At 39.0% G+C, this 26,748-nt stretch overlaps 1 protein-coding gene across 1 annotated transcript in view; it reads left to right on the top strand.

Annotated features, from left to right (window-relative positions):
- Positions 1 to 19,021, top strand: part of LOC135220984 (uncharacterized) — a 106,382-nt gene extending 87,361 nt beyond the window's left edge. The window contains 3 exon segments of the mRNA XM_064258687.1: positions 49 to 187; positions 17,422 to 17,596; positions 17,866 to 19,021. Of these exon segments, the coding sequence (XP_064114757.1) occupies positions 49 to 187; positions 17,422 to 17,596; positions 17,866 to 17,990 (439 nt within the window). The 3' untranslated portion in view covers positions 17,991 to 19,021.
- Positions 19,022 to 26,748: the final 7,727 nt, after the last annotated feature.

Here is a 26,748-nt window from a genome sequence, read left to right as displayed (position 1 = left end):
TATTTTAACTATGCAAGAAATATCTAAATGATAGAAAATATATTGTAGGTATCACATATTTTGTGTCGGTTTACGTCGTGTGCCTAATGGACGCTGGCATTGCAAAGAGTGTGCAGTCTGTTCTTCATGTGGTTCAAAGACTCCTGCTGGAAGTGAAAATGCCAAGAATGCTGAGTGGCAACATGAGGTAAGGAAGTTTTATATGCTTACATTTAATAAATTTTCTTCTTTGAGAACTGTAGTTTTAAATAAAATAACTTTCAGAAGACATATGGTTACATTCGTATGTCCATTGAAAATTCTATGAAATATCATGAGCAAATCCTGTAAATGAAAACTTAACAGGTTGAGTAGTCACCTGATGTCTAAATATGAGTAACTCAATTTTATAAAAGTAATTTACCAAGTAATTACTTAGCTAACGATTATGCTTGCACTGCATCCTAAATTCACAAATTCATGAATAAATGACTGTTGGAAAGCAATGGTGACAGGCCCCACCCACCGCAGTGGAAGCTAGCGAACGACAGAAATTGTCAATGTCATTTTTATTCATGCTGTGCAACCAACATGTTGTCCTCCTGAATTCATGTTCGCTGGTTTGCTGACGTTGGTGACGTACCCTCTATGGTTTTTGACTGTTGCCTTCTCTTTGGTTTGATTTGCAACTTTAGCTTCTTTCTTAGCTTTAGTTAGTCAGTATGTCAGATTTGCTAATGTCGTAAAGGCTGCAAGACTAGATTGACCAAGCTGTGCAGTGATGCACATACCTTGTGCAATTAAGTGTAGGGGGCAGGTTTGTATAAGAGAGCTTACTTGCAATGAGTATATGGACTGGGATGAGAGTAGGTGGAAGCCTCTTGAGTCACACCTGAATAAGATGGAGAAGAATAGGATTAGAAAGGCTGCCGCTCGTGCCAAAAATAGGGCCTCTATTAGTAGAGATTTTTCACCTAGGTACTCTGGTCTTCCCTCTACTCCTGGTAATCCCCTTTCTCCCATCCTCAGTCCTCCTTTTCTTCCCCCTCCAGCTTCCATGCTCAGCTCCTATGCTTCTGAACCTGATGCCATTGTCAGTCTCGAATTGAGGATTAATTGAAAATTTAAAAAAGAAGTTTAACCTTGTTGTAAGTTCTGTGTCTGAAGTAGGGGTGTCCCTTTGAGTCCTCATGGACAAGTTTAAGTGTGTTTGTGGTAACATAATGAACTGTGATAAAGCGTCCAGTGAAGTGTTAGTGGAGGAGGTGGTTTCCTGTCCTGTCAGTTTTCCCTTGACGAAGGTCACTGCCCCGCTCTCATGCACCAGGGAGAACACATACCGGAGGTCCAAGGGAGACTGATGAGGTTTGCCCATGGGTTGCTGCACCTTCTGTTGATCCTGTTATTAAATCCCAGGATTCAACCAACTGCCATTGAAAAGGCATCAGTGGATGTGCGCCAGTTATCCTCCAGTTCCGATTTGGAGTCTGATCTCCGGCATCGTTGACATTACCTTAACTTCTAGGATATTGAAAAGGCATATGCTGGATTCAGCTCCCGAGTCTCCTGTGCTGATCAAGCAGCATAAGGACACCTCCGACATCGCTCTTCCTTTGTGCAGTTATGGGGAAGATCTTTCAGTTTTTGCATCTATGTAGTTGTCTTCTTACCCATGGGATTCACCTGTGCCATGTTCTACCAAGGAAGCTAAGTGCCAGAAGCCCTATGCTAGTCACCTGAGCACCAGAGAGCCCAGTCCCGGGCATACACCTATCTCCAGCTCTTGTGCTCCCAGCGCTTGCTCCTATGCTTCCTGCTCTTGCTCTCGTGCTTCCTGCTCTTGCTCTCGTGCTTCCTGCTCTCCCCTTCCTGCTTCCTGCTCATGCTTCCACTCCTGTTTATCATGCACCCATGACTGCTATGGACTTGCAACACTTGGCGCCTTCTTCTTCTGGACACTCCTCTCATCAGCAACAAGCTCACATTTCAGAATCGGATTACCCCCCTCTTGCTCCATTCAAGGATCAGCTTCCAAAGATCCTGAACTATATCAGGAAAGCTCCTCCTGCAGGAGACACCACTAAGACTACTAGTACTGACATATCTCTGGTTTCTTCGTAAGACGAAGAGGATGCAGAACAAGATACTGCATACAGGTCTCTCCTTTTTTTTCTCTTAGAGAATTATCCTGGCTTCTTCATGCCAGCTACTCCATCGTCTCCTGTCTTCACATTCCTTTCGTCGAAGACTCAGCTTGATTTCTCTCTCCTTATCAAGATGGTGCTGCTTTCTACCTCATCTAAGAAAGCCATGAAAGTTGTCACAGAGTGGCTTTCAATGAAGAGAGAGCAAGGGAATGCTACGTTTGCATACTCTCCCTCTCATTTGGTCAAGAGAACCTATAGGCCTTATGCTACCAGAGAAGCTACCTCCCTGGGAGTCGCTGCCTCCTCCCAAGGGTACTTCTCTAGCCTCATTGACTCTTCTTGTGGCACAGCCTTCCAAGATTCTCTTCTCTTCTGCAGAATTGAACCACTTCTCAAAGAATCTTTTCGAGGTGTTCAGTTTCCTGGACTGGACAGTGGGAGCCCTCGCTAAGGTTGAAAATGCCAAAGAATTAGATGACACTGTTACTGCAGAATTGTTTAGCGTGCTTTTGTGCGCTAATAAGCCATTTGAGATGGCACTTTGGAACTTGAGTCTCTCTTCACCTTTTAGGTGATGAAGAAGAGGGACCTTTGGTGTTCGTTTGCTTCGCGAAGGGTTATGTGTCGCAGAAATCGGCCTTGCTGTTCTCTTCTCTGGACCCTTCTCATCTCTTTCCTTAGGCTATGGTAGAGCATATTGCTTCAGATCTGCAGAAGAAATCTACTCAGGATCTTCTGATGCAATCACCGGATCGCCCCAAGACTTCTTTGACAGCTCCCTTTTGTGAAAAGTTCATCTCTCTGCTTCAGCAGCACCCCTTTAATGGGAAGAGACCCCTGTCTCAGCCTAGGCCCTGCTCCAACCTGCATTTTCAGTTGAAGTCCCTCAAGAAGCACTCCTCCAAGTCTCAAACTAAGAAGTGAGCCAGAAGTCCTCGTGCCCCAGTGGGAGCCAGACTTCTCTTGCTCTGGGAGAAACGGGATTGCAGGCTACTGCATCTTGTTTTTGAAGACCCCTCCTTTAGGATGGCATATTCAAGAGGCTCAGAGAGGCATGTGGCTCTTTCAAAGGAAGTATCCTCCCTCCTTCTGAAGAATGCCATAGAAGTACAGTGAATCCCCCATATTTGCAGACTTACATATTTGCAGATTTCTCTCGGGAACATATATTTACCCCCATTATTTGTGGAAAATTTTGCCTATTCACTGTATTTTTCTATGAGAAATATCCAGAAATTCCTTTTTTTTTTTTCTTTTTTTTTTATCAATTTCATTATAAAATGCACTTTGTTCATGAACCTTACCTGCCAGATATATATATATATAGCTGTATTCTCCGAAGTCTGACAGAATTTCAAAACTCCCGGCACACGCAGTGGTCGGCCAGGTGGTAGTACCCATTCCCGCCGCTGGGAGGTGGGCGTCAGGAACCATTCCCATTTTCTGTCGGATATTTTCTGTCGCCGGTGCAGACAACAAGTGTTTTCTGCACCTCCGTCATTGGATTTTGGAACTCTTTTGGTCACTTGAGTATCCTGATTGATTTTTGGTTATTTGATTTGGATCGGTGGTTAGGCATACGCTAATTGTGGATTGGTTTTGAATTTGGTTTGATTTTTCCTTAAACTTAAGATGTCTGGATCTAGTTCGACTAGCGCCAGAGTATGTTGTGTGGAAGAATGCAAGGTGAGGCTACCGAAATCTTCGGTAGACCCTCATACAGTGTGCGCGAATTGTCGGAAACATGTTTGTATGTTTGGTGATCGCTGCAATGAATGTGAGAGTATGTCTGATTCTGCGTGGAAGGCGTATGAATTATATGTGTGTAAAATAGAAAGAGATAGGGTAAGGAGGAGTGTAATGCCAGTTACACATCCAGTGGAATTTATCCCTCCTAAACCTGTGATGCCTTCGGGCCCTACATTAGTGTCTGTGGAGGGTAATACCCTATCGATGATTCTCAAATCTTTGCGTAGCCTGGAATCAAAAGTGCAAGCATTAGAAGGTGTTAATAGTGCAGTGGTGTGTAGTGATAATGCTCCGAGTGTTGCGGAAGGGGGGTCGGACAACTGATCTGATGTTCCTTCGGCAAGACCTGGGGGCGCTTCCCAGGCTTCCAAACTTCGTAAACGGATCTTGAAAGAGTGTTTTTCGTCATCAGAAACGTCCTCCCCGCGCAGCGGTTGGAGCTTTCGGAAGCGATTGCGCCCTTTGAAGAGGACAAAGACGCTAGATGTCACACAGGCGGCCGGCGCCTTTGATTCCTCAGAGGAGGACGCTGCACATCCGTTAGCCCCTTCTGTTTTGTGGTCGTCTCTAGAACAATTCGAAGACTCTCCACCGCAAAAGAGAGCAAAGGTGCAAGATGTCGCACAGGCGGCCGTCACCTTTGGTTTTAGGGAGAAGGACGCTTCACGTCCTTTCTCTTCTTCTGTGTTGAGATCGTCGCCGGAGAGGATGTCTTTTGACGACAATGCTTTTGAGCGCCCTGGTTGCGCTAAGGATATACCTGTGGCGGTCCATGTGAGAAGGAGGAGGGCTTCCCCTCGCCCCTCGTCTTCTCACAGGATCAGCCCTAAATCGAAGAAGATTGAGAATTTGCAACATCAAATTGCCTTATTGGTTGCAGAGAAAGAGGAAAAGTCACGTCACAGTAGGAAGGATGATAAGCTGCCAGTCAAGAGATCCAGGCAGTCTCTTTCTCCTTCTCATTGCCTCGCTCTTTCTCCTGTTACCTCGCCTTCGAGATTTCGTGCACGAAGGTCTGCAGAGCACGACGTTAAGGCGGCAGCGAGACTTGACGCCAGGCCTGACGCTCGGCTGGGCGCTCGGCTCGACGCTGGGCGGGGCGCTCGGCTGGATGCCAAGCGTGACGCTCGGCAGGACGCTGGTGGACGCTCGGCTGACGCCAGGCATGGCGCGCAGCTGACGCACGACGTAATGTTCTTCAGACATTTGCCGAGATTCGGAGGATAGTAATGAATCTCAAGAAGGAAACTTGTCGGAGGAATTAACTGAAGAACAATCATCAACAGTATCTTCAGATTACCAGGTTTTGGTTCAATTGCTTCGAACCTCCTTTGAAGAGAAGTTTAAACCTGAAGCCCCACAGTCGCCTCCTTCACAATTGCTATCGTCGAAGGCTATCAAGACTCCAGGATTGTTGAAGATGGCTACTTCATTATCAACAAAAGGGGCTTTTAAGAAAATGCAGAATTGGATGGAGTCAAGAAAAGCCCGAAACAAGAACGCTTTCGCCCTACCCCCTTCAAGACTGACAGGCAAGGCAGGTCTTTGGTATGAGACAGGGGAGGAGATAGGTTTTAGAGCCCCCTCTTCGTCCCAAGGTGACTTTGCTACCTTGGTAGATGCACCGAAGAGATCCCTTTTGTCGACGACGAAAGTGCCCTGGACCCTTTCTGAAATGGACCATCATATGAAGGGACTCTTCCGTACGATAGAAGTTTTCAACTTTTTGGATTGGTGTTTAGGGGTCTTGGATAACCAGTCGCGTAGTCCTGATTCGCTTAGCCTCGAGGAGCTGTCCAGCATGCTTGCATGCATGGACAAGGCCGTCAGGGATGGTTCGGAGGAGTTGGCCTCGCACTTCTGCACTTCGATTTTGAAGAAGAGAGCGGCCTATTGTGGTTTTACTGCAAAGGCGGTCTCTATCTCTCAAAAGGCAGAATTGTTGTATGCGCCTCTTTCGGGCCATCTCTTTCCCCAGGCTATGGTAAAAAATTTGGCTGTCAGTCTACAAGAGAAGGCTACCCAAGACCTCCTAGCTCAGTCGGCAAAACGTACGGTTGTTTCTTCTACGTCTGCACGGACGCAACCTTTCGAAGTAAGCAGAAGCCCTTTCGAGGTGGATTTTCCTTGTGAACATCTTCTCGAGGAAGTACTGTTTTTTCCAGAGGCAGAGTCTCGCTAAGATCAGAGGAAAGAAATGAACCAGAGATCCTTCAGCCACTAGTAGGAGCCAGGCTTCGACTATTCTCAAAAGCTTGGATAGAGAGGAAGGCGGACAGCTGGTCGCTCAACGTCATCAAGCGGGGTACAAGATTCCTTTCTTGAAACCTCCCCCACTGTGCACGACACCCAAGGATTTATCCCCTATTTACCATCAGGAGAAGCAACAAATCCTTTTCGATCTGCTCGAGCAGATGTTAGAAAAGAGAGCGGTGGAACAGGTCGTAGACCTGGAATCCCCAGGCTTCTACAACAGGATATTCCTGGTGCCGAAACAGTCAGGAGGTTGGCGACCAGTCTTAGATGTGAGCAGTCTGAATCAGTTCGTACAGAAGCAGAAATTCAAGATGGAGACACCTCAGTCAGTTCTTGGGACCTTAAGACCAAACGATTGGATGGTTTTTAGACCTTCAAGACGCGTATTTCCACGTCCCCATCCATCCACAGTCGATGAGGTATCTTCGGTTTGTCCTGAAAGGGACAGTTTATCAATTCAGGGTGCTTTGCTTCGGATTGAGCACGGCCCCTATGGTCTTCACGACTTTAATGAAGAACGTGGTGAGGTGGCTTCATCTTGCAAATATCAGAGTCTCTATGTACCTGGACGACTGGCTCATTCGTGCTTCCACTCAAACACGGTGTCTGAAGGATCTTCAAACAACTTTATCGTTGGTGAAGTCCCTGGGACTACTGGTGAATTTCGGAAAAGTCACATCTGATTCCAAAAAAAAACCCAATCCATCCTGTATCTGGGGATTCAGATGGATTCAGTGGCTTTTCGAGTTTTCCGTCCCAGGGACGTCAGCAGCAATGTTTAGACAAAGTGTCAGCCTTCCTAAGGAAAGATTCGTGCTCGGTGAGGGAATGGATGAGCCTGCTGGGGACCATTTCCTCGCTGGAGAAGTTTGTTTCCTTGGGGAGACTGCACCTCAGACCGCTACAATTTTTTCTCAAGGAAAATTGGAAAGAAAACAAGAATCTGGATATGATCTTAAAAATTTCAGGAGAGGTAAAACATCACTTAAAATGGTGGCTAGATCCAGTGAAGTTGTCGGAGGGCGTGTCTCTCAAGCTTCAGAGCCCCGACCTAGTGTTGTTCTCCGAGGCGTCCACCACGGGGTGGGGAGCAACATTAGGGGGGAAGAAGTGTCAGGCACCTGGAGAGGGGAACAGGTGTCCTGGCACATAAAACCTAAGGAAATGGCAGCCATCTTTTTAGCTCTCCAGTTTTCCAAAAAAAAGAAAAAAGCTCTCATCGGAATAGTCCAAGTCAACTCAGACAACACCACAGCTCTGGCGTACTTGAAGAAGCAGGGAGGAACACAGTCTCGGTCCCTTTTTGCTCTGGCAAAGGAGATCTTGCTGTGGGCATGGGCACTGGACGTCACGATCCTTACAAGGTTCGTAGCAGGAGTAGAGAATGTCCAGGCAGATCTCCTCAGCAGACGAGGTCAACTTCTGCCAACCGAGTGGACTCTGCATCAGGAGGTATGCCAAGAGCTGTGGGGGTTATGGGGACATCCGCTAGTGGACATCTTTGCGACGTCCAGAACGAAGAGGCTTCCACTGTACTGCTCCCCAGTACTCGACCCAGCGGCAGTGGCGATAGACGCACTTCTCTGTGACTGGACGGGGATGGACCTGTATGCCTTTCCCCCGTTCAAGATCTTAGGGGAAGTCATGAGAAAGTTTGCGGCGTCGGAAGGGACGAGAATGACTTTGATCGCCCTGTTCTGGCCGGCGAGAGACTGGTTCACAGAGGTCATGGCCTTCGTAGTAGACTTCCCGAGGACGCTTCCAGTAAGGACAGATCTACTCAGACAGCCCCACTTCGAGAGGTACCACAGAAACCTCTCCGCTCTGAGTCTGACTGCATTCAGACTATCCAAAAGTTGGCCAGAGCGAGAGGCTTTTCTAGGTCAGTGGCGAAAGCTATCGCCAGTGCAAGAAGAGCTTCATCCAACGCAGTGTACCAATCGAAGTGGGCAGTCTTCAGGAGTTGGTGCAAGAAGAACGGCATTTCCTCCACCACGACCTCTGTGAGCCAGATTGCTGACTTCCTTTTATATCTGAGAAGGGATCTAAAACTTGCAGTCTCTACAATCAAGGGATATAGGAGTGTGCTTTCAGTTGTCTTTAGGCACAGAGGCCTGGACTTGGCGAACAACAGAGACCTTCACGATCTCTTGAGATCTTTTGAAACAGCGAAGGTTCAACAACCCAGGTTGCCTTCTTGGAACTTGGATGTAGTTCTGAAGTTCCTCATGTCCAGTCCATTCGAACCTATGAATACGGCTTCCCTGAAGGATGTTACTAGAAAACCTATATTCCTGATTGCTCTGGCGACGGCGAAGAGAGTCAGCGAGGTGCAAGCGATTAGCAAATACGTGGGCTTTAAAGGTTATAACGCAGTCTGTTCCTTGAGCCCAACGTTCCTGGCAAAAAATGAAAATCTGTCCAACCCTTGGCCTAGGACCTTCGAAATTAAAGGGATGGCCGAAATTGTTGGGCGCGAGCCAGAGAGAGTTCTGTGCCCTGTCAGGGCTCTCAAATTCTACCTAAAGAAGACTAAGGATTGTAGAGGTCTTTCTGATAACTTGTGGTGTTCGGTAAGGAAGCCAAATTTACCAATGTCAAAGAATGCTTTGGCTTTTTTCTTGAGGGACACCATCTAGGAAGCGCATTCATCCTGTCAAGACAGTGATAGGAAAATGTTGAAGGTGAATACGCATGAAGTGAGGGCTATTTCTATGTCGGTAGCCTTCCAAAAGAACATGGCACTCAATGACATCTTGAATGCCACATTTTGGCGTAGTAATTCAGTGTTTGCCTCTCACTACCTTCGGGAGGTAAGGACTACATACGAGAACTGTTACTCTTTGGGCCCATATGTCGCAGCAGACACTATATTGGGGACAGGGAGTAGCACTCTTCCTGTCATTTAGGAAATAATATGTTAGTTTGGACTTTTTAATTTTATTTCTTTTTATTTTTTATTTTTTAGTTTTATTATGTTTATTTAGGTGTTTAGTTTATTGTGGTCTTGGGTTGGCCGCCTTAGGCGGACTTCCCTCCATTAGCCTTGGTTATACGAAGTTTAACCAGATAGGCTAGGTCTGGTGGTAATGTTTTTGCTTCGCCCTCATAGTAGGGTAAAATGTTTTTGTCACATTGTGGTCACACGTACCCGTTGACAAATCATCTGGAGTTTGCACCACTACATATGGTCACGTCCTTGCTGGCACCTCCAGTGAAGCATTAACAGCATTCGGTGTCTAATCAACACCTATATGATCTGTCACATTGTGGTCACGCTCCCCGTGACAGTTCATTAGAGCACACCAGCTACACAGGTCACGTCCTTGCTGGCACCTCTAGGAATGCATTACCCAAAAATTGGAGGTCTATAATGTAGGATCTAGTTGTTTTGTGGTCACGCCCCAGTTGACAGATCCTCTAGAACTCAACAGCATGGCAGGTCACTACCTTGCTGGAGTCTCTAGTAAAGCAGAAGCAGACTTGGGTGACGGTTCTCACGAAGTCAGCTATGCTAACAGGTAAGGAACCAAGATATCAATCATGTAAATGGAATTGTTTCCCAAAATCCGAGTCTGTCTCCCCCTTCCTCCAAAGGTGGGATTCAGCTATATATATCTCTGGCAGGTAAGGTTCATGAACAAAATGATATTGTTATGATACAATAAAGTTTGTTCATACTTACCTGGCAGATATATATAATCAAAGTGCCCACCCACCTCCCCTCAGGAGACAGTGGCACTAGAAAAATCTGACAGAAAATGGGAATGGTTCCTGACGCCCGCCTCCCAGCGGCCGGGAGTTTTGAAATTCTGTCGGACTTCGGAGAATACAGCTATATATATATCTGCCAGGTAAGTATGAACAAACTTTATTGTATCATAACAATATCATTTTTTGTGATAAAACTATTAAAAAAAAGCAGGTATTAATAGTTTTAGTGGGTTTTTCTTGATTTTTAACTAACAAAATAGGCAGTTTTTAGCATTTTTATTGGGGTTTGAACTATTTGCAGATTTAGCTATTTGGGCGGGGGATTCTGGTACGCATCCCCCGCGAATATGGGGGAACACTGTAGTAGAAGACGTCCACTCCCAGGGCTTCTACAATCGCCTACTCATAGTTCCCAAGACATCAGGGGGCTGTCATGGCTTCCATTCATCCAGGTGATTGGGTGATCAGGCTGGATATGCAGGATGCATATTTTCACATCCCCGTTCATCCAAGGTCAAGGAAATACCTCAGGTTTGTTTTCCAAGGGAAGGTCTTTCAGTTTCAGTCCCTATGCTTACTCCTCTCTGCAGCCCCTCAAGTATTCTCTCGAGCCTTCTCTCCTCTCTCCAAGTGGCTTCATCTAGTAGCCATCAATATCATCCTTTTTCGCTCCCTGTTGAAGGAAAAGTGCATGAAAGACCTTCAGACAATGCTCCAACTCTTTCAAGAATTAGGAATCCTTCTGAATCTCCAGAAGTCCCAGTTGGTTCCAACTCAGGATTCCTTTTTTGTGGATGATTCTCAACTCTTAGACTTCTCAGGCTCTTCCATCCCCCAAGAGAGTCGCAAGTTACATTCAGACGGTCAACAAGTTCCTCTCTCTCTCAGTGGATGAGCCTTTTAGGAGAGGTTTCTTCAGTCGAGACCTTCGTTTCATGGGGCAGTTTACACATGAGAAATCTTCAATTCTTCCTCAAAGCCAACTGGGACAGGAAGACTCAACTGGACTTGATTGGTTTTCCTATCACTTAGGAGATAAAGTCAAATCTCCAGTGGTAGTTTCTAGACAGAAGACTTTCACTGGGGAATCCCTTCTTCCTCCCAACCCAGATCTGGACTTCTACTCGGATGCCACGGATCTCAGCTGGGGAGTCCTTCTAGGGGAACAGGAGGTTTCCAGCACATGGTCTCCAGAAGAGACAAATCTCCACATTAATATCAAGGAATTGAAGGCCATTCATCTGGGCCTACTTCATTTCTCTTTGTCTGTGTGCAACAAGATGGTGGTTGTGCATGCAGACAACACCACTGCCCTGTCATATACGTATCAAGAAATGTGGCACACACGCTCCTTTTCCCTGTCAGGCAGCAAAAGGACTACTTCTATGGGATCATTAGAATCGAGTGACACTTGTCACCTGATGCATTTAAGGGAAATTAAATGTCCTGGCGGATGAGCTGAGTCGTCGGAGACAATTCCTTCCCACCAAATGGACCCGGGACGGTCGGATATGCACTGACCTGTGGAGATTGTGGGGCAGACCCCTCACAGATTTGTTAGCAACGTCAAGGAAAAACTGCCTTCCTCTTTTCTGCTCTCCAGCCCTGGATCCTCTGGCTTGGGTGATGGACGCCATGCTGTTAGACTGGTTGGGTCTGGACCTTTATGCTTTCCCTCCCTTCAGCTTGGTCAGGGAAGTCATAAACAAGTTTGCATCTCAAAGCAATGTTTCAGTGACTCATTGCTCTGTTCTGGCCCACAAGGAATGGTTCCCTGACATTCTTTATCTTCTGGTAGACTTCCCATGGCTGCTTCTTCAAAGACCGGGGCTACTCAGACAACCACATTTTAGGAGGTACCACCAAGAGTTGTCCACTCTCGCTCTGACATGACAGGCTTCAGATTGTCAAGAAACTCGTCAGAGCAAAAGGATTTTCAAGAGCAACTGCAGAGGCTATTGCAAAATACAGATGCCAGTCTACTTGCAGTGTCTACCAGTTGAAACATCTGTAGCCTAGGTTGTGGATTTTCTTCTGCACTTAATGTCTTCTAAGGACCTTTCTTCGTCCACCCTTAAAGGTTACTGTCCTATGCTTTCCTCAGTTTTTAAGCATTGTAATTTGGATCTTTTGACTAATCAAGACTTTCAAGATCTCTTGAAGCTTGTTTTATACATATACCAACAGAAGAACTCTGCAGTGGTATCTTGTAACTTGGATGTGGCTTGCAGGCCCTCTTTTCGAGCCCCTCAAGTCCGCTTCCCTCAAGAACCTCATGCGGAAAGCTCTGTTTCTAGTAACCCTAGCCATGGCTAAATGCATGAGTGAGCTGTATGCAGTAGGCAGAAGAGTCTGATTCTCCCAAGACATTACAGTCTGCTCTTTCATCTAGGGCTTCCTAGCCTGGAACGAAGATCCTAGTAAGCCATGGACCCGCTCTTTTCATATCAAGAACGTAATGGATATCTTAGGACCAGATGGAGAAGAAGTAGAGTCCTTTGCCCGGTTAGAGCGTTGTGGTATTACCTGAGTAGAACTGAGAAGATCAGAGGACCTTCTAGTAACCAATGGTGTTCGATCAAGAATCCGCCTCGTCCACTATGTAAGAATGCCCTTTCGTTCTTCATTAGAGACCTGATATCCGAAGCACACTCCCCTGTTGCAAGACTCCCAGTCATGTAGAAGTGACCCCCGGCCCACTGCTACACCACTGCAGGTTAAGATGAGCACCACCAGAGTCAGCATCTCCTGCTGTAGCTCTCTTACCAGGTAAGCAAGCAACAAACACTGAGTCAGTGTTAGCCACTCCTCTAGTTCAGTAATAACATTTCTTTAGTGCATTGAATTAGATCAGTCCATTCATCCCAACCCCCTTTCATTGTGGGATTCAGCTAAGCAATTACTTGGTAAGTTAATTATATAAAACTGATATTTTTATTATAAAATAAGGTTTTATATATATATACTTAGCAAGTAATTACTAAATCAGAGCCTGCCTTCCTCCCCTTTGATTTTCATTGACTTTGTGACAATAAATAAGAATGATGCTAATGGCTTCTGTCGTGTGCTAGCTCCTGTTGCGGTGGGTGGAACTTGTCATCCTCAGTTTGCAACAGTCACTTGTTTGTAAATTTTTTAATTTAGGATGCCATGCAAGGCATAATTGTTAGCTAAGTAATCACTTAGTAAGTATTTATATAAAATCTTATTTTATTATAAAAATATAATTTTTGGGTAGCATATCTTGAAAAAATAAAGATACAGTATTACCTCTGTTTTCCTAATCTTCCCAAGTTTGTGTTACTGATCACCCTACACCTCAGCTTTTGTGTTACTGATCACCCCACACCTCAGCCTTTTAGCTTATGTATTTTGAAGCTCCCTTTGAGTACCATAAGGGAGTAGAGAGAACAGTAAAATTTCACAAAATGTACAAATTTGTATTTGATTTTACTACTTACCAAACATTCATCTAGCTATAACTTGATGAACGCAACAGAGAAAGAATGTACTTGATGAACGCAACAAAGAAAGAATGTTATAGTTTTAAACGTCGAGTCAAAATGTCCCCCGTATGCCGAATGGATGTACCATACGTCGACTCAAAAAAGTTTTTTTAAAAATTCGCGGAAAAATACTTACAGGCCTACCAGCCGAAAAATTTGAATCACACGCCTTGGGGGATGCTGGGAGTTCACGGATCAAGGCGTTCTTTTGTTTACAATTTTTACGCAGGCGCGCAAGTGCGAATTTCTTTCTTATTGCACTAAAAAGTATCAGTGACACATCTCAAAAATTATTAAAATACAACCAAAAAAATACTCATGATTGTAGCTTTTATCAGTTTTGAAATATTTCCATATAAATAACGATAAGTGCCAAAATTTCAACCTTCGGTCAACTTTAACTCTACCGAAATGGTCGAAAAACGCAATTGTAAGCTAAAACGCTTATATTGTAGTAATATTCAACTATTTACCTTAATTTTGCAACAAATTGGAAGTCTCTAGCACAATATTTCGATTTATGGTGAATTTATGAAAAAACTTTTTCCTTACGTCCGCGCGGTAACTCTTTCGAAAAAAATCATACATGCGATTGTGGTAATGTTTGCACCATTTTAAAATTAGCTGTTACATAAAATTTTATGTATGGAAATGTGTGCAATTTCATGCACAATATAACTAAAAACAACCCATGGTTGTAGCTTTTATCAGTTTTGAAATATTTTCATATAAAAAATGATAAGTGACAAATTTTCAACCTTTGGTTAATTTTGACTCTACCGAAATGGTCGAAAAACGCAATTATAAGCTAAAACTCTTATATTTTAGTAATATTCAATCATTTACCTTCATTTTGTAACAAATTGGAAGTCTCTAGCACAATATTTCGATTTATGGTGAATTTATGAAAAAAATAACATTTTCCTTACGTCCGCGCGGTAACTTCCAAAAAAATCATACGTGCGATTGTGGTAATGTTTGCACCATTTTAAATTAGCCGTGACATAAAGTTTTAATATGAAAATGTGCGCAATTTCATGTACAATACAACGAAAAATAATTGAAGGTTGTAGCTTTTCTCATTTTCGAAATATTTGCATATAAATCACGATAAATAGAAAAAAAACCATGTTCGGTCAACTTTGACTCTACCGAAATGGTCGAAAAATGCAATTGTAAACTAAAACTCTTATATCTTAGTAATATTCAATCATTTACCTTCATTTTGCAACAAATTGGAAGTCTCTAGCAAAATATTTCGATTTATGGTGAATTTATGAAAAAAACTTTCCTTCCCTCCGCTCGCAGATTCTCCGCCATAAATCTCCGAATTGCGTACATCGCATTCTCGGAAAATTTGCTCCGTTTCATATTAGGCATTTCATAGAGTTTTTTGTATGAAAATGTGCGCAATTTCATGTAGAATAAAAGGAAAAATATTTGAAGGTTGTAGCTTTTCTAATTTCCGAAATAATTGCATATAAAAAAAAATTATAAAAAAATTTCGACATTTGGTCAACTTTAACTCGTCCGAAATGGTCGGAAACTGCAATTGTAAGCTAAAACTCTTACAGTATCGTAATATTCGATCATTTAACTTCATCTGGAAACAAATTCGAAGTCTCTATAACAATATTTAGATTTATGGTGAATTTAAAAAAAAAAATATTTTTTTATGTCCGCTCGTTACGAATTCATGCATCATTTTGTTATAATATTTTCTCTGTGTTGTTTTTATCGTTTTACAATGTGTTATATACCAAAAAGATTGCAATTTAGTTTACATTACAACGAAAAAAAAAAGTAACTTGTTACCTTTAACCGTTTTGCACACAGCGCGATTTGAATACAATTATATATGAAATTTCGTTTTTGCGCTATCATATATCACATTATTTATATATGATAATGATAATTTTTATCATTTCTGATGGTTGCATACTAAACTTCAGTCAATGACAAAAAAAGGAGCCAAAAATGAACTCTTAATCTTCAAAACTAAGCGCGCTGTGATTTTTTGAAAAAATTATTTTTTCTGCTTCCGCGCTCACTCCAAACCGGCCCCGGCATTCGGGAGAGGTTTTGAGTTTTACCGCTTCGGCGTTTAAGGGCTAGGTTGGTAGGCTCTGTTTTATACTTTCTCACTTGCAGATAGTTTTAAACCAAATATGAAAAATAATTGTACCTCTATATTAACCCTTTAACGCCGATTGGACATATTAAACGTCGATATAAATTGTCTGTTGGGTGCCGATTGGACGTATATACGTCGATATGATAAAGCCTACTAGGCAAAAACTTTTGAATCACGCGCCTTGGGGGATGCTGGGAGCTCACGGATCAAGGCGTTGTTTTGTTTACAATCGTTACCCAGGCGCACAAGCGCGAATTTCTTTCTCCTCACACTAAAAAGCATCAGCGACACATCTCAGAAATTATTTTGTCACTGACATAATTTTTGCACCATTTCATATTAGCTGTTACATGGATATTATATATGAAAATGTGCGCAATTTCATGTAGAATACAACCAAAAACAACTCATGGTTGTAGCTTTATGAGTTTTGAAATATTTTCATATAAATAACGATAAGTGCCAAAATTTCAACCTCCAGTCAAATTTGACTCTACCGAAACGGTCGAAAAACGCAATTGTAAGCTAAAAATCTTATATTATAGTAATATTCAATCATTTACCTTCATTTAGCACAATATTTTGATTTATGGTGAATTTATGAAAAAAACTTTTTCCTTACGTCCGCGCAGTAACGCTTCTGAAAAAATCATAAATTTTTTCGTCCGATTGTCGTAATGTTTGCACCATTTTAAATTAGCCGTTACATAAAGTTTTATATATGGAAATGTGTGCACTTTCATGTAGAATACAACCAAAAACAACCCATGGTTCTGGCTTTTATCAGTTTTGAAATATTTTCATATAAATAACGATAAGTGCCAAAATTTCAAACTTCAGTCAACTTTGACTACCGAAATGGCCGAAAAACGCAATTGTAAGCTAAAACTCTTACATTCTAGTAATATTCAATCATTTACCTTTATTTTGCAACAAATTGGAAGTCTCTAGCACAATATTTCGATTTATGGCGAATTTATGGGAAAAAAAAAAAAAAAAAACATTTTCCTTACGTCCGCGCGGTAACTCTTCCGAAAAAAAATCAGAAATTTTTTCGTCCGATTGTTGTAATGTTTGCACCATTTTAAATTAGCCGTTACATAAAGTTTTATATATGAAATTGTGCGCAATTTTTTGTGAATACAACAATAAACAATTCATGGTTGTAACTTTTATCAGTTTTGAAATATATTCATACAAATAACGATAAATAGAAAAAATTCATCCTTCGGTCAACTTTAACTCTACCGAAATGGTCGAAAACTGCAATTGTAAGCTACAACACTTACAGTCTAGTAATATTCAATCAGTTACCTTCATTTTGCAACAAATAGGAAGTCTCTAGCACAATATTTCGATTTATGGTGAATTTTTGAAAACATCTTTTATGTCCGCGCGTTATGAATTCATGCATCATTTTGTGATAATATTTTCTCTGTGTTGCCTTGATCGTTTTACAATGTGTTATATACCAAAATGATCGCAATTTAGTGTACACTGCAACAAAAAAAATTAACTCGTTAGCTTTAACCGTTTTGCTCACAGCGCAATTTGTATACAATTATATATGAAATTTTTTTTTTGTGCTGTCATATATCCCAATGTTTATATAGGATAATGATATTTTTTTTCATTTCTGATGGTTGCATACTAAACTTCAGGCAATGACAAAAAAAGGAGCCAAAAATGAACTCTTAATCTTGAAAACTAAGCGTGCTGTGATTTTTCGAAAAAAAAAAAATTCCGTTTCGACGTTCATTCGTGAACGCCGCCAGCATACGGGAGACGATTTTTAAAATACTGCTTCGGTGTTTAAGAGTTAAGTTGTGTTTTTCATGATATATTTACATATGTAAAAACCTACCATACTTCACTTAGGTCTTAGGTGCAGGTGTTTGTTATAATGGACTTACTGGCTTATATATTTCTCTTTTAGTTTAAAAAAGATAAGAACAACAAGCAGTTGAAATATGCGACAACTTTGTGTGTTCCTTGTGACAAATATTGGAAGCGACGACAGTTCTGCTATGTCTGCTTGAAAGTCTATCGAAGCATTCCCGAAGATGGGATGGTGCGATGCTCAAACTGTCCTAAATATATTCATCGTGAAGGTATGTTATTTTTTATTTTAAAAACACTTAAGTTTTAGAGCTTGTTTATAGACCAATGCAATGTAAGTATAGTAGAGTATTGAATAGACATGTACATTATTATAAATGTCAGGATAGTTTTTTGACACATCTCCAATGTTTTCATAGTTGGAAAAATTAATTCTGTCATCATGTTGGCAAATTTTGTGTATCATAATGTTTACATATGAGTAAGCTCAGCAGTTTGATAAGTAGGGTATGTTATAGTGAAAGTGTGCATTTGTTTTTAGGTTGCTCGACTATGTATGAAAATGAACGGTTTTGTAACAATTGTTACAAGATTCGAAACTCCACAGCCCTAAACCACTCTCGCATCATTGCTGCAGCAAAGAAGAAAATGGCATCAGGTTATTAGATATGTCAGTATGAAATTTTTATAGAACTTTTTGCATTTAGTGATTTTTTTTTTACTATGTGCAAAAGTTCTTACATGTCATTTAAAAATGAATTGTATACAGTTCTGTGTGTAGCATTAAAGTACTCTAATAGTTAACCAAGAAAATTTGTTTTAATACAGCTTTAAATACAGTTCTAAAGAGAACAACATTTAGATATTATAGACCATAATAGAATTATATTTTTTTAAATCACTTATACAATATTAAATTATGAAGAATACAAGACAGTAGTTCGTAGCTTGAGAAATAAATGTAATGTATTACAGTGTCAGACGCACAGAATTTTACTGTTCTTGGCATTGTTTGTACAATTACATATTTGTCAAAGTATTTAAAAATTAATTATGACTTCTCTCGGAATGAATTATTTTGGGGTACAAGTATGTACTTGTTTGATGCTGTATAACTGTTGATGGTTAACTGGCTTACACACCATCACTAGAGTAGATATAAGACTTTAGGCAAGGGTAAGTGAGTAGTTTATAAAATGTTTTATCAAGCTATATTTTTCTTTTTATTTATGTATGTATAATGATATTGTGAAGTTTATTTATTAATTTTAAAACATTTATTTACCACAAAGTGAGTAATTAATTTTTAGTTAAACATTCATGATTTTAAAGTATACTCTCATTCCATTTGGAAGTTAACTGTCGTATTATTAAAATGAACTATGTATTTATTGTATTTGACTTCTAACTTATGTTTATCACCAAAATTTTTTTAGTTCAGGCAAGGCTTGCATGAATTTTTAAGAGGTTTGCAGACGTCCTCAGACATTTCATGATTCTTTAAACTTTAGATCACAAGGATGTACAGTGACTATAATAGTTTTTCTTAGAAAATTTCTCTGCTTCTGTGTCATGTTTTCAAAAGTCATATTGCAATTTGAACTATAAATAGTGTTTGTCTTTAAATGTAATAGTTTAGGTGTTAATTTTGCCACTTGATTGTGTCAAAACAGTATCAGATAAATTTTTTAGCTTGATATATTATTTTATTCTCCTATAAAAAGTATGTCCATAAAACCATCTGCCTTTTATTTTACTAATGCCATAACTGATTTGCTTAGCATATGTTCATACTGGAAAACTATGCAGCCTTGAAACTAGCTGCTTTTTTGTAATGCTGACAAACTTTTCACATTTCCCATTCCCACATCATCAGTGAAAGATTATAAAATTTTTGGCACAGCATAAACAGCATTGACAGTGATTGAAATTTTGGTCAACATATAGTAATTGGCATCAATAGAAACTAACAAACCTTAGATGCAGTGCAATAACGTGTTTAATATAATCTTAAATGCAATAAAAAAATAATGCAATTACAAGAGCGTAGACTCACTCATGACATGCCTGCCACTGCAAAAAAAAAAAAAAAAAAAAAAAAAACTAGACGTTTTTTCTCAGTAATAACTGACATGAAACATAAGTGCATAAGCATGGTTTTATGATATTCCCTGTTCTCTATGTGACGGACATATTTATTTGTGATCTGTGCTGGTATACTAAAAAGGCACCTATACACTTGAACATTATGTGGATGGTTTGCTTCATCCAAGAGGAGGAAGGGCAGCACAAATTGCTTTTTCTTTTTTTTAATCAATTTATCTTGTGGCATTTTCAGAAAACTGTGACTTGTCAGTCAACTCCTTTACACATGAATAAACCCACACACACATACACACACACACTCTCTCCTGAGTGCTCACCCAAAGCTGACTTTACTCGCCCCTGCATTTTGTGCAATGCACTCACAGGTGTAACTAAAATATTCAACAGTATGCATCTCAGTTCCTCTCTCTCTTTTTTGCTCGTGCCTTACTTGCTCTTACCTCTAACCACGGTACTCTTAGGAAGAGCGTCTGCTTCTCTATTGCCTTTTTCTTTTTGCGATATGATCAATCCCCATAATGTCAGACTAATAGTGCTCGATCTTGCGATCATGTCGAGAAATTAACATTCTTAAGGGATATTTCTGTATCAGGGATAAAATACACTTAATTCTCCCTCCATTATCAAATTGAAAAAATACTTCTCTTTCCCAATGAATATCTTATTACTCTTTCAACAAATCTAGCAGTCTTGCACTTTACCCAAACGAACATTTTAATGAATTTACGATAATAATCTGCCTTCAAATCTAAGGTAGTAATGACTTTACTCTCCTCAACCTTAATTATAATTCTCTGATAGAAGCAATTGTATGCATTGTCATTGGTGATACTTTTAACTTATAATCAACACATGGCCTAAGAGAATCATCCTTTTTTTTTTTTTTTTTTTTAATAAAATTTTTTCTGCAGGATTGGAGAGCCTGGAAGATTCACTTTCTCCTTACTAAACTTATTGATCTCATTATCTATTTTTTGCTGGTGACAAACCGAGTTTTATATTGTTTCAGTCTTATAGTTGTTTAATTTTCTGTTTCAATAATAAAAGTACAATTGTTAATTCTGACTGGGGTCATCTCCAGTCGCATTTACATCTTGGTAATTCCCTACAACATTATTTTTCTGCAAAGTTCCTATCCATAACAGGATTGACAAGTGCTACTCAAGGTCATGAGAGTAATCAAAATAAATATTAGCTCAACGCTCAATGAGAATTTTGAGCAATCGCTAAAGCGAGTGGGGAGAAGGGCTTTTAGATGGGGCGAGGTCTCCTACCTCCAAGGGGTAGAGGATATGCTTTTTTCTCATCCCCACAGTCACCAAGACACCATCCTGTTTTGTTCTTCTCTCTCTGTCTTGTGGTTGAGATGTTCTCAATTTGCTGAGAGGTCAGCACCTACTATTAGTGCCAGCAGCGTTGCTAACAGTCACTACGGGTACTGTTAGTTTGCTTGTGTGTTCTTCACATCATAAATGGATTCTCTTACTGGTTGCTGGCTGTTATTTGATGTTTATCAATTGTTCTTAACTCTTAACATCCTTATGTCTTCCTATCCATCCATACCTTAAGCAGGTATCATGACTTCTCTCACGGGTTTAGGGGGCCAAGGGAACCACTATTCACCTTTTCCCACTTCGTATCCCTACTCTTGAATAGGTCACAATCAGAAGTAGGAGTTGACAGGGGGAGAGGCTGCTGTCCAACCTCTGTCTGTCCCAACATTGTTGACTCGTAGGTGGAAGGGTTGTCCTCTACTTCCCTACTTCTCAGAATTTTGCAAAGAAAAGTGCCAAAAATGTGAGAAAAAACATGTTAAACCCAAAAAAGTTATTGCATCTTCGTTCTCGGGAAATTTACGTGTATATGCTCAGAACTTTTTACTAATTTTATTTCTTATCTGTTTTGATATTGTGTAAGCTTTAATTATAATTTTATATAATTAAATCAGTTTGTTTATTAGAAAAATAATGTATAACTTTGTATAATGTACGATTGTCTTGTAAAAGAGGTCTCACAAGGGGTTGTAAATAGTCATTTTCAGCTTCTCGTGGGAAGAAGGGAATAATTGTATAGAATTTTTTTTTTGCACCATGTGCATTTGCATATCTTCCTCTATCCATTGAGATGTTTTTTTCTTAAATTGGCTGACCTCAAAGTTTTGCTGGTCTAGGGTGCTGTATTTTGATTTATTATCCCGTCCATTAAGGGTTAATGACTTCTGTGATTGCCCTCTGTCTGGTTTGTATTGTGCTTTCCAAAATTGTAGGGCCACTTGATTCAAATTTCCCATTGTTACATTGTTAGCATTTTTCACAATTTTTGTTGATTGCTTTAGCTATAACTTTTTAGCTAGTTCGTTTGTTTCACTATTTTACCCTACGACTGACACCACATTATATGACCAGATTTTGGGTCATTTGCAGGATCAAACTATGAAGTAAAATGCTAGAGTAATAAGTTCACTTGCATGTGTCTCCTTTACCTGTTGTTATGATTACATTAACTATACTAGCAAACATCTGAATGGCAGTTAGGACTCTAAAATGGCATGGTATGGTGGTACATCTTTGTGGCGGCTGACGGTACTGATTGCTGGCAGCACTCATCCTGACTCAGTCTATTCAGTACAGGAGCCGGTAATGAACTGATTTGGCTGCCTGACTTGGGTGGCCTGTTTCAAAATGCACCTTCACACATAGCATTGTTATGCCAGAAGCTGGTTGGTTATTCTGGTCCCATAGAAACAAGGAACCAATCAGGAAGGTACATATAGATGAGTCTTGGGTACTCTTTTGAATTACACAAGCCATGCCAAACTACTAACGACTTTGGTGGTTATTCTTGGTTTGCAGATACAAACAGTATCACTGTTATAATGGTTTCATGGGACTTCAGAATATCAAAGAAAGGGCATATTCAAAACTGTAGCTAATCAGCTTTATATATATAGAGTGGTCCCCCCATATTCATGGGTTAATTTTTTGTACAAAAGTTTGGCATGGCTATGGGTAATCCCTTATCTCCTGTCCTTAGCAATATTTACAAGGAATTTTTTGAGACAAAACTTACCAAAAATTTTGCCCCAAAAAGTTATATTGTTTAGGTATGTGGATGATATTTTCTGTATTTGGCAAATGCACAAAAATCTCCAGGAATTCCTTAACAATCTCAATAATTTAGTCCCTTCTATAAAATTTACTGTAGAGGGAGAAAGAAATTGTAATTTGAATTTTCTTGATGTAACTATCCATAGAAATGATAGAAATTTCACCTTTTCAGTCTTTCGGAAATCAACTAAGATTGCCTCTTTTGTTCATTACTACAGTCACCATCAAAATGTTAAATTCTCTGTTTTTTCTGGGATATTCCCTAACGGCTTCACATCTGTAGTCTGCAGTTTATTGACACTGAGATTAAAACTATTTGTGATCTTGCCTTGAAACTTAAATACCCAAGGACTTTTGTACATGTGGCATGGAAAAGAGTTAGAAAAACATTTTATTTAACTAATGACAAACTTGAATTTAGTAAGCATAACATTCTAAAATTACCCTATTATGAAGGGTTTTTAGAAATTCTAGAATTTTAAAGCTTTTTAACATTAATGTCAAGAGTTTAGTAATCAAAAATTTTCCTAAAGATCTTCTAGGCTGCATATATGTAATTCCTTGCAAAAAGTGTGATAAAGTCTATTACAGACAAACCGGTAAATCTCTTTCTCTACGTCTCAAACAGCACCAATATTCTGTGAGAACTGGGCAAATATTGAATGCATTATTCATACATATGAGAGATTTAGATCATCCTAATAACTGGAGTCAAGCAAGAGCCTTAATCCCATGTAATGACACAGTTAAAAGGAATATCATTGAATTTTGTTTCAAGTCAAAGAATGGAAATGTTCTAAATTTAAGTCTTGGTTTATTTAAACTTGATGCCTTCATAATGAAAAAAGTTGTAGATAAATATAAGCAACAAAATTAATATATTAAGTTTTTACATGGTTTGGACTATACGATACGTTGTAGTTTCTGTTAGGGTTAAATCTATGTTTAGGTTTGTGACCGTGTGATATTTGATAATCCTGGATTATCTTTAATTTTTACCTTTTTGACAATTAACCGTCTGGTATTCCTCATCTTGTTTACCTGATAACTTTCTCTCCTACTGTATTTCATTCGTACCTTGACAATGTCTTAGTAGACGAAAGCGCTTGGATTTCTGACTATCATTTTCGTGTGGTATTTACTTATATATATATATATATATATATATATATATATATATATATATATATATATATATATATATATATATATATATATATATATATATATATATATATATATACACATATATATACATATATATATATAAGCAGGAACAGGATAGCCAGAAGACGTGGTAATATTCCAGACATTATTATTTCTTTAAAATTAAACAAGGGCACAGCCGAGCTTTCGGGAATACATTGTATCTATAAAATGATACAAAAAAAAGAAACATTAAGAACTGTACTGATTAAGTATATCTAAAAACATTACAATACTTTAAAATACATAACACAGTAAAAAAGGAACATAAAAACTAAGTTAACTGCAAACCATAAAAGAGCAATGACAAGTTAAAAGATTACGTAAAATGCAGAAATATACTGAGAGCGAAAAATAAATACATGAATATTCAGAGTAAAAAAAAAAAAAAAAAAAAAATAATAATGATACTGTAGTACAAAATATTGGAGAACCTACTGTTCATGTCGTAGTCAAATGACAACTGGGAGAGTTAGAAAACTGTGAATGAAATGAGCAGAAGTGGTGTGGGTAAAAGAGAGAGCGAGAGAGAGAAGGAGGGAGAAAAAAAACAAAAAAAACAAACAAGCAAATTATGCAATGAACAAAGGAACAGAGGTGGTTTGATTATTGAGTGTTGGAGATTGTTGTTTAATATGGAGGGATCTAAAAATAAAAAGGGAAGGGAATGGCTGTTTTTGTTTGTCCGAGTATTTCAAAATCACTGTACTGTATGTGATGGTGACAGGATATGGCATGAAGTCTAATTGCACTATTTTCTTTTTTGCTTACCTTTAAGCAAAAAAGAAAATAGTGCAATTAGACTTCATGCCATATCCTGTCACCATCACATACAGTACAGCGATTTTGAAATACTCGGACAAACAAAAAACAGCCATTCCCTTCCCTTTTTAGAGTCCCTCCATATTAAACAACAATCTCCAACACTCAATGATCAAACCACCTCTGTTCCTTTGTTCATTGCATAATTTGCTTGTTTGTTTTTTTTGTTTTTTTTCTCCCTCCTTCTCTCTCTCGCTCTCTCTTTTACCCACACCACTTCTGCTCATTTCATTCACAGTTTTCTAACTCTCCCAGTTGTCATTTGACTACGACATGAACAGTAGGTTCTCCAATATTTTGTACTACAGTATCATTATTATTATTATTATTATTATTATTATTTTTTTACTCTGAATATTCATGTATTTATTTTTCACTCTCAGTATATTTCTGCATTTTACGTAATCTTTTAACTTGTCATTGCTCTTTTATGGTTTGCAGTTAACTTAGTTTTTATGTTCCTTTTTTACTGTTATGTATTTTAAAGTATTGTAATGTTTTTAGATATACTTAATCAGTACAGTTCTTAATGTTTCTTTTTTTTGTATCATTTTATAGATAAGTGACCCTGATGATGGGAAAAACAATGTATTCCCGAAAGCTCGGCTGTGCCCTTGTTTAATTTTAAAGAAATAATAATGTCTGGAATATTACCACGTCTTCTGGCTATCCTGTTCCTGCTTAAATTAAAGTTTTCTAGAAACTACAACATACCTAGTCTATATATATATATATATATATATATATATACGTATATATATATATATATATATATATATATATATATATATATATATATATATATATATATATATATATATATATATATATATATATATATATATATATATATATCTAATAAAAGGAGCCCATAAAAACACCAAAATATAGAGAGAAAAGTACTATATTTCAGAAACTGGTGTCTCTCACTTTAGGTATATGAATGAGAAAAGTTTACAGAAAAGGTGGTATTTATACCAAGAGATCCATCCACAGGTAAGCCAATTTAGGTCACCCCCGCTGATAATCTTCCTTTAATCTTCTTAAGCGTTGGTTGAATGAAAACCTTGTTGATCCCATCTGAATCCCATGTTCCTTTTGAGATGTTCATTACCTGCCTCTCTTTTATTAAGGCCGATTCCATCATTTGACTCTTGTACCGGCAGTTCCTGCTATAAATTATATGTGACAAATTCCACTTTATTCTATGGTTATATTCATTTATATTTTTATGTAAGATTGGTCACAGTCCTGGCATGGGATTTCATAAAACCCTTTTTCCTTGGGGAATGGGGACATTAATCAGGGATTTGGCTAAGGTATTTGGGTATGTAAATGCAAAAGGTTTAGATTTTCCGAGGGTCTGAATCACTGTCTTAATCCTGTCCAGGTGAGGAATTTTTATTTTATTGTTGGGTGTCTCTTTGGTCTTGCTTTAAGGGGGTCGGTAGAAAATTACATTTGATTTGTGAATTGCTTTCTCAATTATATGGTCAGGATACTTTAAAGATGAAAGTTGCTTACGAATTAGTTCAAATTCTTTTTCCAGGAAATTTGGGGAACAAATTCGTAAGGCTCTTAAGAACAGGTTGCTGGCTACACCTATCTTGATAGCAATGTCGTGATAGCTAAAGTAGTGAATGTATGAAAGTGAGAACATTGGTTTTCTGTATATGGTAAATTTGTATTCTGTCGTGTCTCTGATTATTGAAACATTAAGAAAAGGAATTTTGTTGTCTGTTTCCCAATCAACTTTAAATTTGATGCTGGGCACTAATGCGTTTAATTTTGAAAGGAATTCATTAAAATTGCCCCACCTATTATCCCAAAATGTTAGAATACAATCTACATATCTCATCCACAGCATGTTTTTGGGTTTTATTGCATTTATTACTGTAGTTTCAAAGTATTCCATGTACAGATTGGCTAAAACAGGACTTAAAGGACTACCCATACTACACCCGAATTTTTGCTTATAGAATGATTCCCCGAATGAAAATACGTTATTAGATGCACATAATTTAACTAACTTTATTATTTTGTCAAGCACCAATAGGAAATTATCTGAATAGGGGGATAATTTTTCCCTCAAAATCTGACGAACGTCCTGTATTGGTACTTTTGTAAATAGGGAATCTACGTTAAGGCTTAAAAGTTTTATGTTGTGAAGTGGTATATGTGCT

This window comes from Macrobrachium nipponense, chromosome 2 (genome assembly GCF_015104395.2).
Source record: "Macrobrachium nipponense isolate FS-2020 chromosome 2, ASM1510439v2, whole genome shotgun sequence".
Taxonomy (NCBI): Eukaryota; Metazoa; Arthropoda; class Malacostraca; order Decapoda; family Palaemonidae; genus Macrobrachium; species Macrobrachium nipponense.
This window is presented reverse-complemented; position numbering and strand designations above follow the sequence as displayed.